Source organism: Leptidea sinapis, chromosome 11 (assembly GCF_905404315.1).
Source record: "Leptidea sinapis chromosome 11, ilLepSina1.1, whole genome shotgun sequence".
Taxonomy (NCBI): domain Eukaryota; kingdom Metazoa; phylum Arthropoda; class Insecta; order Lepidoptera; family Pieridae; genus Leptidea; species Leptidea sinapis.
In genome coordinates this window covers 7,349,616-7,367,925 of record NC_066275.1, presented here as the reverse complement: position 1 = coordinate 7,367,925, position 18,310 = coordinate 7,349,616, and the positions used below count along the sequence as shown (strand labels likewise).

At 34.3% G+C, this 18,310-nt stretch overlaps 1 protein-coding gene across 1 annotated transcript; it reads left to right on the top strand.

The window, feature by feature from the left end:
• The first annotated feature begins 26 nt into the window (after positions 1-26).
• On the top strand, positions 27-13,891 carry LOC126966745 (trypsin-7-like). Its single transcript, XM_050811015.1, has 7 exons — positions 27-1,451; positions 2,644-2,749; positions 5,923-6,085; positions 6,955-7,160; positions 9,564-9,769; positions 11,814-11,871; positions 13,542-13,891. The coding sequence occupies exons 1-7, from the start codon at positions 1,404-1,406 to the stop codon at positions 13,661-13,663; spliced, it is 909 nt and encodes a 302-aa protein (XP_050666972.1). The 5' UTR covers positions 27-1,403; the 3' UTR covers positions 13,664-13,891.
• Positions 13,892-18,310: the final 4,419 nt, after the last annotated feature.

Sequence of the window (18,310 nt, the reverse complement as noted above, 5' to 3'; positions counted from 1 at the left end):
AGTGAAAGAGTAGGAAGAACATTCGTTTGTCGCTGTTCATTGTTGGTGTACAAGATCTATAATAATTCTGGAACAATCTGGGAATATAAAAAAAAAGTATTTTTAGCACTATTAACATATTTATTTATTGCTTAGAGACTCAGGTTGAAATCTCAAAATCAATCAATCAACTTGCTGCTGAGAAAGAGTTTTTGACAGACAGAGACTTTCTAGATAGATTATGACAGCTGGGAACATGTCGAAAGCGGCGAACTATTAACCTCTATTTTAACAACAACAAGTGAAAGACGTAGCTTGTCACGCACACAAAAGTAATAAACCTGGCCTGCATTTGTCATGCCTTGCCTCACAGCAAGAAGCTCTATCAATACGTATAAATTCGACCTTTCCTTTTTTATATAGGTAAGGCATTAGTATAAACTCAATCTTTTAAGTCTAAGCAAATAAATACATACATTCAAATTCAACGATTTTGTGTGCATCAAAAAAAAATTGTTAGATAGGTATTTAGAAATTAATATCGTTAGTAATCTCCAAACATCCGGTAGTTTTTCAAAAATAAAACAGCGCACATAATTTATAAGCTTACTTTGAATTTTATTACACAATCAAGAACCCTCTTGGAACATAAATAAAATGTTAATACAATTTATAATACTGTTTTATTGTATCTTATATATTACTGAACCTCAATCTTTTGTGGGTTGTACGGAGCTTCACCATATTTCATTATGATTAAGAGTCTGAGACGGTATTTAAAAATCAAAGTTTTATCCTGTTGTATAAATATTATGCAAACAAGATTGTATTTTGTATCCGTACAATTTAAATCAATAATTTTATTAGGCTAAGGCTACATTAGAGTTGTTGATTATATTATTAAAATTGAGATTAACTTAATAGAGGTAAGACAAACTCCCGTTAATTTATCAATGATACGGGACTCAAACCGGCGACCTCTCGGGTTCTGTTGTTCGAGTGACTCATGGATCGTAAATCTTGGAATGTCTTGTTCAACTCTCAGGTTGTGGCTTTATCTACAGGATCTACTTTATAGTCGATAACCTGCTCAATCCCAATAATTGCATATTAGGAAATTGACTTGACATGTCGCTATTTCAATATAAAAAATTTGTAATTTTAAAGTGATAACCCTCAATTCTGAGATTAGTTAAATTAAATTTGTTTTTCATTTCATTTTATTCATTTGATTTTTATTTCATAATGACGTTATTATGAGCTTAGTACCAGTTTTGTGTTTTAATAAGCGTAGGCGAAACCGCTAATAATAGCTTTCCTATAAAGCCTAGCTTCAGGTTGTGGTCACAGGAGCATTGCCCTCATTCCAGTCCGGAGGCTTAGAGTATCAGGATCTTTGCTTCTTGTGATTTCAAATAATAATTATGTGGAAAGTATTTGTGACTGTGTTGGTAATATGTGTATGTATTCAGGTAAGTGATTTCTTTATTTGAATTACATTTTGGATGCCACAGATTGGGATTTCGTCTTCAGGCTATTTGAGATTAATAATAAATTCTATTAAACAATATAATATTGTAACAAAATTCATTAAATTTAATAAATGTACTGACTTTATCGCAAACATAATTATGACATAATATGTAAGTATATTAAATATTATTCTAAATAAATCTAAATCTGAGTGTTATTGTTGCAAATATTACGACACATAAATTTTAAATTATTATTTCTGTAATTTTTCGAATGTGTGGTATATTTGACGTTCTATAATTGATTTTGAAACCTTTTTTTGTATAAAAATATTTGAATTTTAAGTGAAATCTTCAACACTGAACACTTTATGTTGTTAGTATTGAATAAGAATAAGCCGTCACGCTGGGCTATGTAATGTTTGTTTGGGAAAAGTTGGCAAAATATACAAGTGGAAATGTTATTTACCTTAAGAATTTAAAATAAGAAATAGCTGTATCTCGTATTAACTTGATGTTTGTACAAAAGTATAAAAATAAGTTCACAAAACTAAGTGACTTACATAGTATTAATACTAGAAATAGGGGTAGACTTGTCATGCCTGCCACAAGACTCCATAAAGTCAGTAATTCTTTTAGGTGTCAGTGTGTTCGCTTCTATAATAAACTCCCCGAACATATAGCAAATATGTCTATAAATAAATTCAAAGCCTACATAAAAAGTAAATTAAGCAGCAAAGGCTATTACAATAGCCAAGATTATTTAAATGATAAAGCAGCCTGGAATTGAATTGATCTACTTAAAGTGTGATTTGTTTTATGTGATTTTAATTGTTTGATGTTATTTATATTACTTATTTGATATTATTTATTTATTATTATGAAATTTAGTGTATGACTGAACTTAAGCCATTGTAAATCAATGTTATGAGTTCAATAAACGTTTTGATTTTGATTTTTGATTTTAACTACCTCGCGTGTTGAAGTTTTCCCTTCTGTCTTGTTTTAATTCCGTTTTCTTTGTTAAAAAAAGTAGGTATTTCTAGTAGGTTTCGATGGTAAGGGGATGTATCTATTACAATGCAGTGCCGCTTTGGTAATGTTAAATTACTTATGTTCGTATTCAGCAATGTATTTTAAGCAAACTAAAATTATACATGTAGTGGTAGTTTATTTCATGATTATTTTTAAGGCGCATATGCTAGAAGCGAATGAAAAACAATTGGTATCGTTAACGGACACTACGGAGGATTATTCAGAAGAAATTTTTGAAAGCCAACGAAATAGATGCAATTGTCGTAAGTATTCAAGTTAATAATGGATTTGAATGTAGATAATATTAATAACATATAAATAAAATTGGGGTGTCTGTTTGTAATTAATACATACACCAAAATAACATTTTTTACAAAATGTTTGTCTGTTTGTTCCGCATAATCTCTAAAATGGCTGGACCGATTTTGACGGAACTTTTATTGGAAGGTAGCTGATGTACAAACGAGTAACTTACGCTTCGTTTATTTTAGAAAAATAAAGTAATGTTGCAATGTCTAAAAAACTCTAAAAATGTTTTTTATGGCAAAACAACGTTTGCCGGGTCAGCTAGTATTGTACATATAAAAAAAACATCTGGGTAGATTTCGGGGTTATAGCTATTTATTTAATTTTTTCTGCTCGTGAATAGATTGGATTAAATCAGTTACAAACATAATCAAGTCGTTATGTCTGTTTATGAGATAAGCGTGTACATATGCACAGAAAAACTGACAAACAGACAAAAATTCTAAAACCTGTTTTGTTGGCCTCGATTACATAATTACAACGTGCATTGTTTTTTCCATAAATACAGAAACAATACACGATTATTTTATATGTACAGATGTAACATATACACTTCCTTTTGTTTTATGAAAATAAGGAACGAGACGAGCAGGACATTCAGCTGATGGTAATTGATACGCCCTGCCCATTACAATTCAGTGCGACTCAGGATTATTGAAAAACCGCAAAAATTCTGATCGGCACTACAACTGCGCTCGTCACCTTGAGACATAACATGTTAAGTTTCATTTGCCCAGTAATTTCACTAGCTACGGCGCCCTTCAGACCGAATCACAGTAATGCTTACACATTTCTGCTTCATGGCAGGAATAGGCGCCGCCCATAATCTAGCCGGCATCCTGTGCAAAGGAGCCACTGGTAAAGTCCTTTTGAGTGTGCATACTACAAAGTATTGATTTCTTTTTAATAAGAGCGTTATCTTGCTATAAAACGTTAAAGTTGGACCAGTACAATTTAAACTTATAGGTAGATATTTCGACAAAGCCATGGTTGACCGGTTCGCTTCGAGAACCTAAGTCTTCAAAATTATTTACAACGCCATATCCGAGTTATATTGTTGTTAATACCGCCGTAGCTACAAGAAAAATTAAATATGTTGCAAGTATAGCTAATTTATCCAAAGGTTTGTGTATCTAATCAATTTACTTTGCTCATGTTTAACAGTTCACAAATAATTCGTCATAGGCATCAACATAACCATAAACATACACAGTAATTAATATTACGATATTAAAATAATAGTAATAATTACTTAAATATAAAGCAATTTTATATTATATAAGAAACACCCAAATAAGAATTATTAACAGTTTAATACTCGTTACAGAAATATCTATAACTAGCTGACCCGGCTAACGTTGTTTTGCCATATAAAGTATAATTCACGCGATAGTTTTATAAGTAATAAAATATTGCCTATATTATAGCCTGTACATCATTTTGTTCTACTGTCAATAGTTTTTGCAGCGCACGCAAAAATAGGTTTTCGATTTTACACCTTGTGTTACAAAATAGCAATTTTATTACGGATCCCTAATTTTGAAAAAAAAAACACATTGCCTATAGTCTTCCTCGATAAATGGACTACCCAACACTGAAAGAATCATTCAAATCGGACCAGTAGTACCAGAGATTAGCGCGTTCAAACAAACAAACAAACAAACACTGCAGCTTTATAATATTATATTATTTTTATTATTTATTATATATACTATAGATTATATTAGATAATCTTCCTCCTCCGTCCTCTCAGAATATATTACCTATGCCACCAAAATGTCACATTATTTTTGACTATATTTTGATGGTGGCTTTAATCAGAGCACGTAAAGTTAAAAAGTCTTGCGTAGACCAAATCAATGAATTGTCAATCTGTCACCAAAAACAGTCAATAAGTTTCACATGCGGTCACTGATCATACAAGTAATAAATTTAAAAATAAAATCTATTGCTTCAGACCGAGATACACTGCAGTAATATTGTTATATAAACTAAGTTAACATATAAGTGTTTTTCATTTAGTTATATACATACACGGACGAGTAAAAAAATAAGGACTCCGTGTCATCTTACATAACAGTGAGGCGTCAAAACAAGCCGGTAAACGTGTAAATACATAGCCCCACGCATACACTTACTCTAACACAAGCCGATCGGTAGCCATTAAGAGATTTGCCATCGTCTGTGACAGTTCAGTTCGCGTCGCAATAAAATATTTTAAAAATGCCGTCGTGCGTTCTGAGTATACAGTAAAAGTATTTGTGGTTACATTATTATTGAAGGGAGAAACAATTGTGTAACTGGTATTCCCCGTACCCGCACACACACTAGCATAACGGTGCTTCACTTGCTAATATCACGGCACGGAGTCCTTCTTTTTTACTAGTCCGTGTATACATATTATTTTATACGTTTACCAGCTACAAATGGCCAAACGGGAGATCAGCGCTGGTTTTCAAACCAGCAAACATGCTGGGTTGGGATGTTTTGTAACGTATAGATATTATATAGGGTGTCCCAAAGTTATGGGGCATGAAGGGAAAGTAAGAAGAGTTATTAGTTTTTGGCCATTCTTTCGATTGGCATCATAAAAGTAGGGGTTTTTTTTTACATTTCAGTCTGTTCGATTCCCAGACGAGGCAAGTAATTTTTAGAAAACCTTTGAATGCAGAAGTACTAACTTTTAAAAATAACATAAAGTCTTCTTTCAGTAAAATAGCCTATCTTCGATATTTAAGGTACTTTCCCTTAATGTCCCATAACTTTGGGATATCCTGTATACCACAGTTTTTTTTAAATGTTTTTCTCTATATTATAACATGAAAGTCTTTTTACAAATGTAATATTATATTTCCTCTTTCTTCTTTCAAAATGATTTTTGAATTATAAAGGGAATTAGGATTCTCTTAAATGAATAATTATACTAAATTTCTTTACTGATAAGAACAGTAATGTTATAAGGGTGATCTCTATCAAATTTTTACCTACATTTCATCATTTATAACCACTTCAGAAAAGTACAGCTTTTATAAGTGCTAAATGATTCAATAGAATTAGTTTTAAAAGACCAGAATATAATATTTTATAAAGTTGAAATTGCTAATGTGATTAATTAATATAACTCCGGAAGGCTGCGGTGAAAGAAACGAGGCTTCTCGAATAGTTGGAGGTGTGGAGACCAGCGTCAATGAATTCCCCTGGGTGGCTCGCTTAACGTACTTCAACAAATTCTACTGCGGTGGAATGATCATCAATGATAAATATGTTATGACTGCTGCGCATTGTGTTAAAGGGTAAATATTTTTAATTTAATAAAATTAAGACTATACTTCATTCATCGACTCTATAACCAATTTGAATTCTATTACCTATAAATTTGCAATGCAATAATGTCAATCAGCTGAGGTGAGCGGGCAAGCGCGGTACTGAGCGCTTGTTGGCCATTTTACCAGTTTCCTTTGCACAGGATGCCGGCTAGATTTTTGGGTAATTATGCTTATGGGTTTTAAACTTATAAGGTCAATGACTTCATTATTGCGCCTTGGTTTGGCCTAGGAAAAATTGATAAATCTGAAACATAAAAGGGCTTTACAATGACAGGTAAATTCTGACCTTTAGTTTCTTCTCTTTCTTTAATTATTAGTAATATTTTCAATTTTTTATGAAATATTTATTATACAAAAAAGAAAATTCTGCTTTCATGTCTTCTAACATCATTTACAGTCATTGACTTCAAAAAAGGATACCTGTCTCTCATCAATCGCTTCCACATTGCTGAAGATCATAGTTACCTATTATTAATAATTTATCAAGTCCCAGATACCTGATCGCTAGGATTGTGAATACCCTCTGCAAACAAGTTTCTATCACTTTGAGAGTCATTTTTTGGATGGAATCTTTAAAAAAACGTTTAGTTAAAAGAGTACACCTACATGAAACAGGGAACAATTCTCAATTTCAGAGTACAGTTGGAAACTCTACCTGCTAAGCATTCGAAAGAAAAGGAACCGGTTGTGGGTTGAGATCATGCAGAATTAATTCAGATGCAATCTTACGCCTCCAAAATGACAAATAAAAAATAACAACTACAAGAATAAGCCGCCTAATATAATCCTTCAAAATGTACCAACATAAATTTTATTAATCTCCTAATTTATTCCAGCTTAATGTGGTTTATGATAAAAGTAACCCTTGGCGAACATAATCGATGCAACGAGACGCACAGGCCAGTGACTCGATACGTAGTCCAGGTACTGGCTCATAACTTCACCTATATCGACTTCAGGGACGACATTGCGTTGTTGAAGCTCAATGAAAGGGTAGAAATTACGAATACTGTGAAGCCAGTGTGCCTACCTCACAATGATGGTAAGTTTTTATTGCTTCTGAAGCATCTAATCGGGCTTAGAGAGATTTTTAGGTTGAATCAGGCCGTTAAATCAAGTCATTAACTAAACTACAGTTAGTTAAATTTAGTAGTTACTAATGGCATCCTTTGTGATGTGGTCTGACTGACTGCTATCGTAACTGCGATTGTAACGCTTGTCACAATGCCATAATAATGGGAGCTCATTGAAAGTCCACATCACTGAATATATTTCGTAAGTAAATAAATAATTTGAATAATTATAATGAAATTATGTGTTTCCGGGATGATACGACATGGGTACCTTCAAAAAAGCGCGTATACCTTCCTTAAAGGCCGGCAACGCTCTTGTGATTCCTCTAGTGTTGCAAGAGAATGTGGGCGGCGGTGATCACTTCAAACCAGGTACTCACCAGGTGATCACTTAGACCCGTACGCTCGTTTGTCCTCCTATTCCATAAAAACAAAAACAAAAAAATGAAAAAATTTAGAAAATAGGAAAAAACGTCGAACTTCTTACGACAGTAAAAACATTGGTAACATTGTGAAATGATGAGAAACATACTGTTTATCAAATCATGTTTATCGTGTTTATTTTTTTAAATATTTCAATAAATTCATATTTATATATTAAGGTGTATATCATGCAATTTATCATGCCTTGCTATTTGTTCTTATAATATTGCAAATAAATGCATTTGCAAAATTGAGATAATGTCTTTCACACTATAACCGTCAATGATGTCCCTTGGCTAGCCACGTTCGACTGGACTATTTCAGTCGTGTGCTCGAACCTGGCCAAACATCGTCTGTAGCTCCTAGTCACATGTCATACTGTACAGGTGGCCCGTGCAAATATGTTTAGTGGTGGCTTAGGGTTTTACAAATTTGGCAGATCAAACTCCAAAAATCCAGCGTCCCATTACGTCATCACTCATCGAGACAATTATGAGCTCCTTTCTCCCACTTATTTGTAGTTTTACTACATATACGCTTTGAAAACATTCTTTTAACGATGCTGCAAATCTTAGGTTTTCTAATGGAAAACATTGAGTAGAATATCCTCTCAAGTATTTTGCAGCCATCCATTCCATGTGGCCACACTATAATAATAAACTTTATTTAAAAAAAAGAGAGGTTCAGAATACTTAAATATATATGTACTACGTCTTAAAAATTAACTTATCTTAAATAAAATACAGTGTTGAATTGAAACTCTGATACCCATGATAAGATCTAACTTGTGTTATGGGTACCAGTGTTCGCGTAAATCAATTTGATAATAATAACATTAAAAATGAAGGAGCACGCATACATCTCATCTAAACAACATTCTATAATAATTCATATTATATGTATATACTCAATACTATTTTTTTGTTTTATAAGTTACATATCTTGAGGAGATCTTCAGTTTCTGTGTATGTTTTTGATAAAAGCCATTTATTAACAACGGATTTACAGGAAAATTTTGCAAGAGGATATATGTGACATTCTTGATTTATTTTATGATAGAGATGACTTGCGATTACTTCATGATGCCGGCTGGCTAGCGACACTATCTAATTTGTTCTTTCCTCAATAGGTATTTCATGCCGTATGATCTTTATCGGCTAAGATGTTCAGTCTAGTGTATCGGTCTATTGATACGTAATGACGTAAGATTGCACGGAGACATTTTAGGCGTCCAAGTTATTGATATTTGAGTTAGGTCTCAATCAAATATTGGTAGTTCCAATGGACGAAACATCGAACAGCAGAGCGATTTTATGGGACTTCCAAACAAAATGATGATTCAGTCTCCTGGATACGGTGGATTTTTCTACATGAGCAGGACTGAGACGCAATGCTTATTCTTATCAATTGCACGAGAGCCTAGATACTGGAAATTAGTCACCTCTCCAAGATTGTTCCATCCGATAGAATATTTTATTATTATCAGCAACGCTCTTGGCTTTGGCTTAAGACTTTAAGAGAACCAAATATGAAAAATTCTGGCAGCTTTTCTGAGTTTGGCTGCTAGGTAGCTAAAAATTTGTAATCTCCACGCATCTGTACCCTCGGGCCAAGCGTCCCGATTAACACAAATATGAAAGGCCTCAAATGGCCCAACGGAATGCCAGAGTTGGTTTTCACACCAGCAAACAATCTGAGTTGGGACCATTTTTGTCACGTATAGGTAGTATTCTTTCAGATTTTGTTCGTTTATTGTTCGTCTCCTTTGTAAGTTTTATTTTAAGTTTTATATTAATGTGTACTTATACGTTTCAAAATAAACATTTTTCATTTCATTTCATTAACTTATAAGACTGTCAAATTTATCTTATAAGTTTATATTATCATGCTTACGAGAATTTTAAACACCTCGAATTCTAGCAACTATATGTGAATTTTAATAATTCTAGAGAACGACTATATTGGTGTAAAAGCTATAGCTGCCGGCTGGGGATCTATTGGAGAACAGAGAAACCATTCCTGCAACTTATTGGACGTAGAGCTACCCATAATGAGTAATGATGATTGTAAGAAAACTAAATATGAATCTTCAATGATTGTTGATGGAATGCTATGTGCTGGTTACCCCGACGAAGGAAAGAAGGACACTTGCCAGGTAAGAAGAAATTTGTATGACATTATATTACAAAAATAATAAATTAATTAAGACGGCCAACGCCTCTATCATTCGTCTGGCATTCCAAAAGAATATGGCTGGCGGTAATCAAGTAACCTTGAGCCTGACCTTCGTTTGTCCTCATCCTCATCATCCACTCAAAGGGCTCCTCCAAAGATATCCGCAATGATCGGTCCTGCGCAACCCCCATCCAACGTATTCCGGCGATTATGAACAGATCATCGGTCCATCTTGTGGGAACTGCGTCTTCCGGTACGTGGTCGCCATTGAAGGACTTTACTGCGCCAACGGCCATCTGTCCGTCGAAATATGTGCCCTGCCCACTGCCACTTCAGTTTCTCAATCATTTGGGCTATTTCCTCATTTCTGGTTCGATCTCGCAAAGACACTCCGAGCATTTGTCCTCATAATTTGTTGGTATTAAAAGTTGGTTAGCTTGTGCTCCTACTGTATTCTTATTCGCTAATGATTCGCATTCCCAATGAGTTGTGCTAATAATGATAATGAGTTTTTTCTAAATTGAATTTAATTTTTTCCTTATTTGAATTAATTAAAAAGGTTTTCCTTACTAAACCGATTTTGAACGGTTTTATTTATATCACAGAATAATTTGGCTGATAAGCGTTTGTATTTCAGTTATAACTATGTGCCAAATATTTTTTACCCCTTAACAGCAATAGATGTAAGTATATTTATTGGATACTGTTCTCTCGTTTTGAGTCTTGCGAAATTACCGGCTGATGAGGACAGTAAAACACAGTTACAATTACACCCGTTTTAATCCTTTAAAAAGTGTTTTTTTTTTTTAATATTATGTAACACTCGCGTTAATTAAAGAAAATACTATAAGCAATACGTTACAAATCTTGTCGATAGCCAAAAACCCGAGGCACGGCGATATTATCAAGGACGTTTCGCGGTATGCTATGCCTTTGGTCGTTTTTTAATGCGATTTAACGTAGAATTTACTGCCGCTGCTATTATCAGATTCCCTTTAGCACCAGACGCGCCATCTGATCGGTCCATCACTTCCTTTCATAAAACTTGAGATCATTAAATCCTATTTCACTCATCATTCTTTCTTTCATCGCATTAAACTCAAAAATCAATTGTCTTTATATTGCTATAATCACGAACTCTCTATAAATGTATTAGAAAATCATCTTCATCTGTTTCGTTTGGCTTGCTATAAATGCATTTGTTTTTTGGTTTTCTTAAGCAATAATTAATCGAAGTGAATTCTAATTGTTGAGGTGCGTTAATCATTTTTTGATAACGAACAAGACTTACCAGTGGGAGGCTCCTTTGCACAGGATGCCGGCTAGATTATGGGTACCACAACGGCGCCTATTTCTGCCGTGAAGCAGAAATGTGTAAGTATTTTATTGTTTCGGTCTGAAGGGCGCCGTAGCTAGTGAAATTACTAGGCAAATGAGGCGTAATATCTGACCTCTCAAGGTGACGAGCGCAATTGTAGTGCCGCTTAAAATTTTCGGGTTTTTCAAGAATCCTGAGCGGCACTGCATTATAATGGGCAGGGTGTATCAATTACCATCAGCTGAATGTCCTGCTCGTCTCGTCCCTTATTTTCATAAAAAAAAATATATATAATAAGAATAAGACTGAGTAGCGTAGAACTGTAGTAGAGGAGTATTCGGCTAACTCTTTTCAAATAACTGTCTTGCTAGCCATACTGTACTATATCTATTCTTTATTCATTTTTATGAAATTTATTTCATAAAATATTTTCGGTTTTAATATTGAACACGATTCATATATTGCTTGCAAACTAAATTGTAATGTATATTACAGCCATTGTAAAATACTGTATTTGGTTTAAAAGTTGAGTTTCTTGTATGTTTTCTAACGAGCTCTATTTTGCGAACATATGGTAGATTCATAATAACTTAAAATAATATTTATAGTGACGATTCAAAAGAGCTTAGATTAAGCCTAATTGAATAAAGTTTATTTGACTTTGAATTTATGTCTTGTGTTTATATTACTATTGTTTGTTTTATAGGGCGACAGTGGGGGTCCATTATCTGCTGAAAGGAAAGACAAAAGATATGAACTTTTAGGTATGAACATTTTAGTACCTAATTATACTTAATTAGTTATCTATTGTATTTTCAGCGACTTCATAATGAAGACCTGTTTTTGTTTGAAGAAAAAAAATTAAGTGTAAAGGCCTAAAGGTGTGGTGAAAATTTTACTTGCGAACACGGACGAGTAAAAAAATAAGGACTCCGTGTCACCTAACATAACAGTGAGGCACCAAAACAAGCCGATAAACGTGTAAATACATAGCCCCACGCATACACTTACACTACTACAAGCCGATCGGCCGCCATGAGATTTGCCATCGTCTGTGACAGATCAGTTTGCGTAGCAATAAAATATTTTAAAAATGCCGTCGTGCGTTGTGAAAAAGTGTTAAAATAATACTATAAAAGTATTTGATATATGCTTATTTAAGGGAGAAAAAATTGTGTAACTGGTATACCCCGTAACCGCACATACACTAGCATAAAGGTGCTTCACATGGTAATATCATGGTAACATGAATACCTACAAACAAAAATCGCGCCTAGTGATTGGTATTGGTATTGGTAAAGGGCTCCTGTTTCCGCAATTAGACCACTTAATTGGGTCCATTTTGCGTGCAGTGTTGGCCAGTCATTCCAACCAGCCCAGCTCCTTCCAGAAGTTCAGAACACTCCTGGGGTGTTCGCAGACTTCCTGGAGCGACCTTGTATTTACTAAGGTTTGTGCCCGTTGGTTGGCCACCCCAGCAGATTCCAGGATTACGTGAGTGACCGTTTCATCTTCGGTTAGACAGCCCCTGCACTGCCCTAGCCCGCGCCTAGTGATATTTTCACTTTAAAATCGTTGTTTTTTAAAACTATGACCCTAAGCATCTCGTTGAATATAAGGATTAGCTAGTTACACTCGTATTTGGCCGCTTTTTACTCAGCTAAGTCTTTTTACATGGAAGAGGAGAAAAACGAGCGTACGGGTCACCTGATTGAAGTACCGGAAGTAATCACCGCCGCCCAAATTCTTCTGCAACACCAAAGGAAATGCAGGAGCGTTGTCGGCTTCTTAGGAAGGTGTTCGCACTTTTTAATGCATTTGATGTACCTATGAGCAAGGAAAGTTATTCCACAGTTAACTTCTACGTGGCAAACTATCCTTGAAAACTACACGTAAAGGAATGAAATTCAGATGGTAACAATGATATCAACGTTGTGGCGTGTCCTGCAAAGGTGGAGATCAGTTCAGCTCTTCGAAACACTCCCCGTGATTAATGCAGTAGAAGACACAGTGACTGGCTAGTGGCTCCTTTGCACAGGATGCCGGCTAGATTACGGGTACCACACCGGCGCCTTTCTGCCGTGAAGCAGTAATGTGTAAGTATTATTGTGTTTCGGTCTGAAGGGCGCCGTAGCTAGTGAGATTACTGGACAAATGACACTTAACATCTTATGTCTCAAGGTGACGAGCGCAATTCTAGTGCCGATTAGAATTTATGGGTTTTTCAGGAATCCTGGGAGCCACTGCATTGTAATGAGGAGGGCGTATCAATTACCACCAGCTGAATGTCCTCCTTGTATCGTCCCTTATTGTCATAAAAAAAAAACTGTGATGCGACGCCTCTACGCAACGCCGAGTGATCTAGCCGTTTACAGAGCACTGGATCCCGACAAGTCAGCCGCATACAATTTGTAATGATATATTTATATTGCAGGCATTGTGTCCTGGGGTATTGGATGTGGAAGACAAGGATATCCTGGAGTATACACTCGTGTTACGAAATACTTGTACTGGATCAAACACAACGCCAGACACGGCTGTTTTTGTAGAGACTGAAGTACCCGAATAGACAATACTACTCAATATCATTTTATACCCGTATCTCATATGTCGTAACATTTTACCAAATTTCAATTTTCTTCAGTGACCAGTATCTTTTAATTAAAAGGCCCGCATATTACAACATTATTTCTATTATATTGTTCTGTTTGTTTAAATACTGCACAGAGAGTATCTAAATCTTCTAACATTGATGTATTTTTCTGTAATAAAAACTATTTTATATTTCTTTTTATTCTGTCATGCTTATGCTATCCGTATTTATTTTATTTTATCTACAGTTATCGGTAAGTTCCCTTTCTATTACCTGTGATGTGTTATGAGTATTAATCGTGAACTAAAAACCTTTTTTGTTCAAAGAATGCTGATAGCTTTGGAGATCTGCTAAATGCTTTTGGATTACGTCGGTTATGTCTTTGCCGTAAGTAAAAAATCTGTATATTATTCATAACTAATTTTAAAATATGATCAAAACTACTGCATCATAGCATAGTACATAATAATTATACAAATTATATTTGTATTAAAAGACAGTCTGTTTCTGGTTAACCGGTGGACGCTGCTTTACCGTATAAAAATGAATTAATTTGTATTATTTTTCCTATACAACTACCTGTTTTGAGTCATATACCTAGTTTTACCATAAATACTGAAACAAACAAAAAAAAATCTATTGCAAATAACATTTATTACTTATAAAGTATGTCATTTTAATACATAAATATAAAACAATTTAAAATATAACAAGCTTATTCGAAGGGGTCTTCGTTGCCTGCAATACAGTCCTTTAAACGTTGAGGCCAGTTATCAATAGAAGCACGCACTCATTCCATGGGAAAATTCTTCACTGCCAATCGTACGGATTGTTTTAGGGACTCGAAATTATCATGGCGTTTAGAGCAAGCCGTACTCTCTAAAGTCAGTGGATTAAGATCGGGACTAGACGACGACCAGATTTCAGCTCTGATGAAGTCCGAAACGTTCGCTTCCAACCAAGACTGCGTAGATCGAGCTTTATGACCCGGCGCCGAGTCTTGCTGGAAGGATCATTCTTGGTTATTGAACATGGTGTTGTTAAGGGGCTTCACTACCTTCTCAAGAATGATATTTTTTCACAAAAGTATGGCTCAGTTACTCCTTCATAGCTAATACCCCACCAAACCATCACTGAACTCGGATAGTGCCCACATAACATTTATAATTGGTAAGATTCCTTAGAGCTTTGAGCAAGATTCCAAATTCAAATGTAATATTTTGTTTATTTTTAATTGCAACAGTATTTATGCCAAGACTAGGTACATATATCTCTATGAATATAGAGAGCGTGACCATGGTCCATGTAGCTGGATCGAAATATCAGCATCTTGATATTATAACGTAACATTAGAAAGTCGAAAATTTGCGATGAAAAATACAGAATAAAGTCATCATTATTACAGAACGGAAGTAGCCGATATTTTATTTTTACATTTTAAATTTTGAATTTCAATCACAGGTTGTGGGATTCCTCAAGGGAATAGGGGATTTTTTAGTCGAAACCTCGGTGGTGAACCAATACCGCCTTATGAAATGCCGTGGTTGGCTTACATACATACAAATAAATCAGTGACTCTAGGAACTGTTATATCTGATAGACATATCATAACAGCCGCTTCTGTGGTATATGGGTAAGTTTTATTATAAGCTTTTCTTTTGTTTATTTTTGATTGAGCTTCTGTTTTTAATCTGTTTCCAAAATTAATCATATCGAGATTTTTTTTATTTATGAACTGGATTAAATAAAACAATCAGGAAATCTTATATCTTTAAACGAGCAATTCTTGTACATATATATATTCTGAATCTCGGAAACGGTACCAACGATTTTAATGAAATTAAGTATACAGGTAGTTTCGGGGGTGAGAAATTGATTTCAATTTAAAAAAAACGTAGTTTTATCTGTGTTTTAATGAGAAACGGCTATAATAACATTAGAATACAAAGGTAAATTTCGCAACTATATACAAGACAATAATAGCTCAGATAGGACATTTTGCGATCCGGAAAGCAGAAGACGATCCCATGCTCGTTTTGCTCTAAATTCTTATTTACCTACCATCTCCTTAAAACAGTAAATAAATCCGCGCGTCGTGAACGACGAGCTCACAACAAAGTTCTTCTACCTCATCTCAAATGTTTGTACTAGTAAAGAGTTATCTATTTTCTATTAAATGATGTTTCAAGTTATCAATTCAACCAAATGCCAATATTTCCCAACTATTGACGTTCGATTTTGTTACAACGATACGCATTTTATAATTTCCGATAATCGGAACGTAACTTCATCACAAGCAGAAATGTCAATTTGTGTTACAAGAAAACGAAATTTTAATTTTTAGACAAAGGTTCACTTTGATCGCTATTCTCGTTTTTTTACGAGAATGGAGCTACGGTTATGTCGCGGCTCCCTTCAAACCGAAACACAATGAAGCACACTGCACATCTCGCTGGCATTTTGTCCAAAGTAGCTTCAAATTGGTACCAAATGGAAGACTGCACAATTAGAAAGTAAATATGTTATTTAAAATTATCTATTTGACAGATTACTACCTACGCAAGTGACAGTAAGTTTAGGATCCTATGACCGCTGTGATGCCACCACTGTTGTAAATAATAGTCTGGAATCTATCAACATCAACCCTGGATACACGAGCACCAGAAGAAATAATGACATCGCGTTACTGAAACTTCGCCAGACAGTTACGTTCAATCAATTCGTAGTTCCAATCTGTTTGCCACTTTTTGGTAAGAAACGTTATTTTTAATTACTTCTTAATAACCGTATAAATTGTTACAGTGCTGAATTTTTTCCAGATAATATTTTTCTAGTCTATTCAATAAGAAGTAAAAATTTGGAACTCCTTGCACTTTTTACTGGCAAAGTTTTAAAAATAAGCATTAGCTGCGATGATTACCTTTATTACTACATTTTAAAAAAATTGTAAAAAGTTTTTGAACTGTTTTTTATGAATTTTTTTCTAACGTAACATACATATTAATATGTCGCCTTTAAAATATTAAAATAACACTGATTGTTTTAAAGCAAATCAAAAAATTATAAAATTTATTTTTTAATCACTTCTTTAATTCAGATCTCGCTCTTAATAATAATGCTTTACATTATTTAATCCGAATCTGTTTTAACATTTTATTTTTTGTATAAATAAGATTTTGTACTTAAATTAAAACAGTTAACTCTAATGTAAACTAAGTTAGTTAATACTAATTATTGGTTTATTTCGGACCACTTTCGGGTAGAAGAATCCTCCATCTTTTTCCATCCGTTCACCAGTGGGAGGTTCCTTTGTTCAGGATGCCGGCTAGATTATGGGCATCACAACGGCGCCTATTTCTGCCCTGAAGCACTAATGTGAAAGCATTATTGTGTTTCGGTCTGAAGGGCACCGTAGCTAGTGAAATTACTGGGCAAATGAAACTTAGCATCTTGTGTCTCACGGGCTCGAGCTCAATTATTGTGGTTCCGATCAGAATTTTTGGATTATCAAGAATCCTGATCGGCACTGCATTGTTATGGGCAGGGAGTATTAATTATGAGCAGCTGAATATCCCGCTTGTCTCGTCCCTTATTTTTATAAAAAAAATCTGGGTTGTTTTCATCCATTCCCTTCCCTATATCGCAATAATGTCATCGAACCAGTGTCTCTTGGGTCTTGCGATTTGTCTTTTTACTATCGGTCCCTTCTCGCTCTTACCTTGTTATAATTTTTTATTTTAATTTAATTTCAGGTATAAGTATTGATCAGTTAGCATTGATTGCTACAATATCGGCCAGTGAAAACGGTACTTTATTGTGTATTCCCACTGTCAAGACATTGCCGATATTGTCGTCTTCTTGCGCTCTGTACGCGAACACAACTTTAGCCACGCCGGATAAAGGATGCTTGGGTCCAGTTGGATCCACTGGACTTTTGTATGAGGTGAAAATTATAACCGTATCTTTTGTTTCTTGATTATATTGTACTTTGTTTTCGAATTGTAGGGATAGGTGGTGAGCCTTCTAATTATAATAATATTAATAACATGATGATGAATTATGAGTGCCGTTTAGTAATTCTTACTACTTGTGTAGAAATAATTTTTACTTCTTTAAGTGATGAGTATGTATCTTTTATGGAAATAAGATTCATTGGAACAGTAGATATGAATAACTGGGAGAGTTAAAAATAAGAAAACTCCAAGTGTCGACTTTTCACAAAATATTCTATTCGATTCGAAATTATATGAAATTTAATGAAACCCAACTTACCTGAATCCTAACATCAAAACCTTAACAATATGACTCAGAAATCTATACAAGAATGAAATATTTCCACGACACACTTTAACACAAATTTTTGCAATATTTTAACTTTGTTAGCCATTGAGAAACTAAATTCTGAGCTAGATTTTGATACTAGTGTACTATTGTAAGATGTCACCACTCTTCACACAATGACTTATGAAGTATAGTTTAAAGAAGTCATTTTAGAACCATGAAACATGGACAGTTAGGTTATTGCTATTTTTATGATAGGCTAACTTAAAAAATAGACCTTATATATACCTAAACATTGACTACTTACAAATTTTTCCAAAATCAATCTG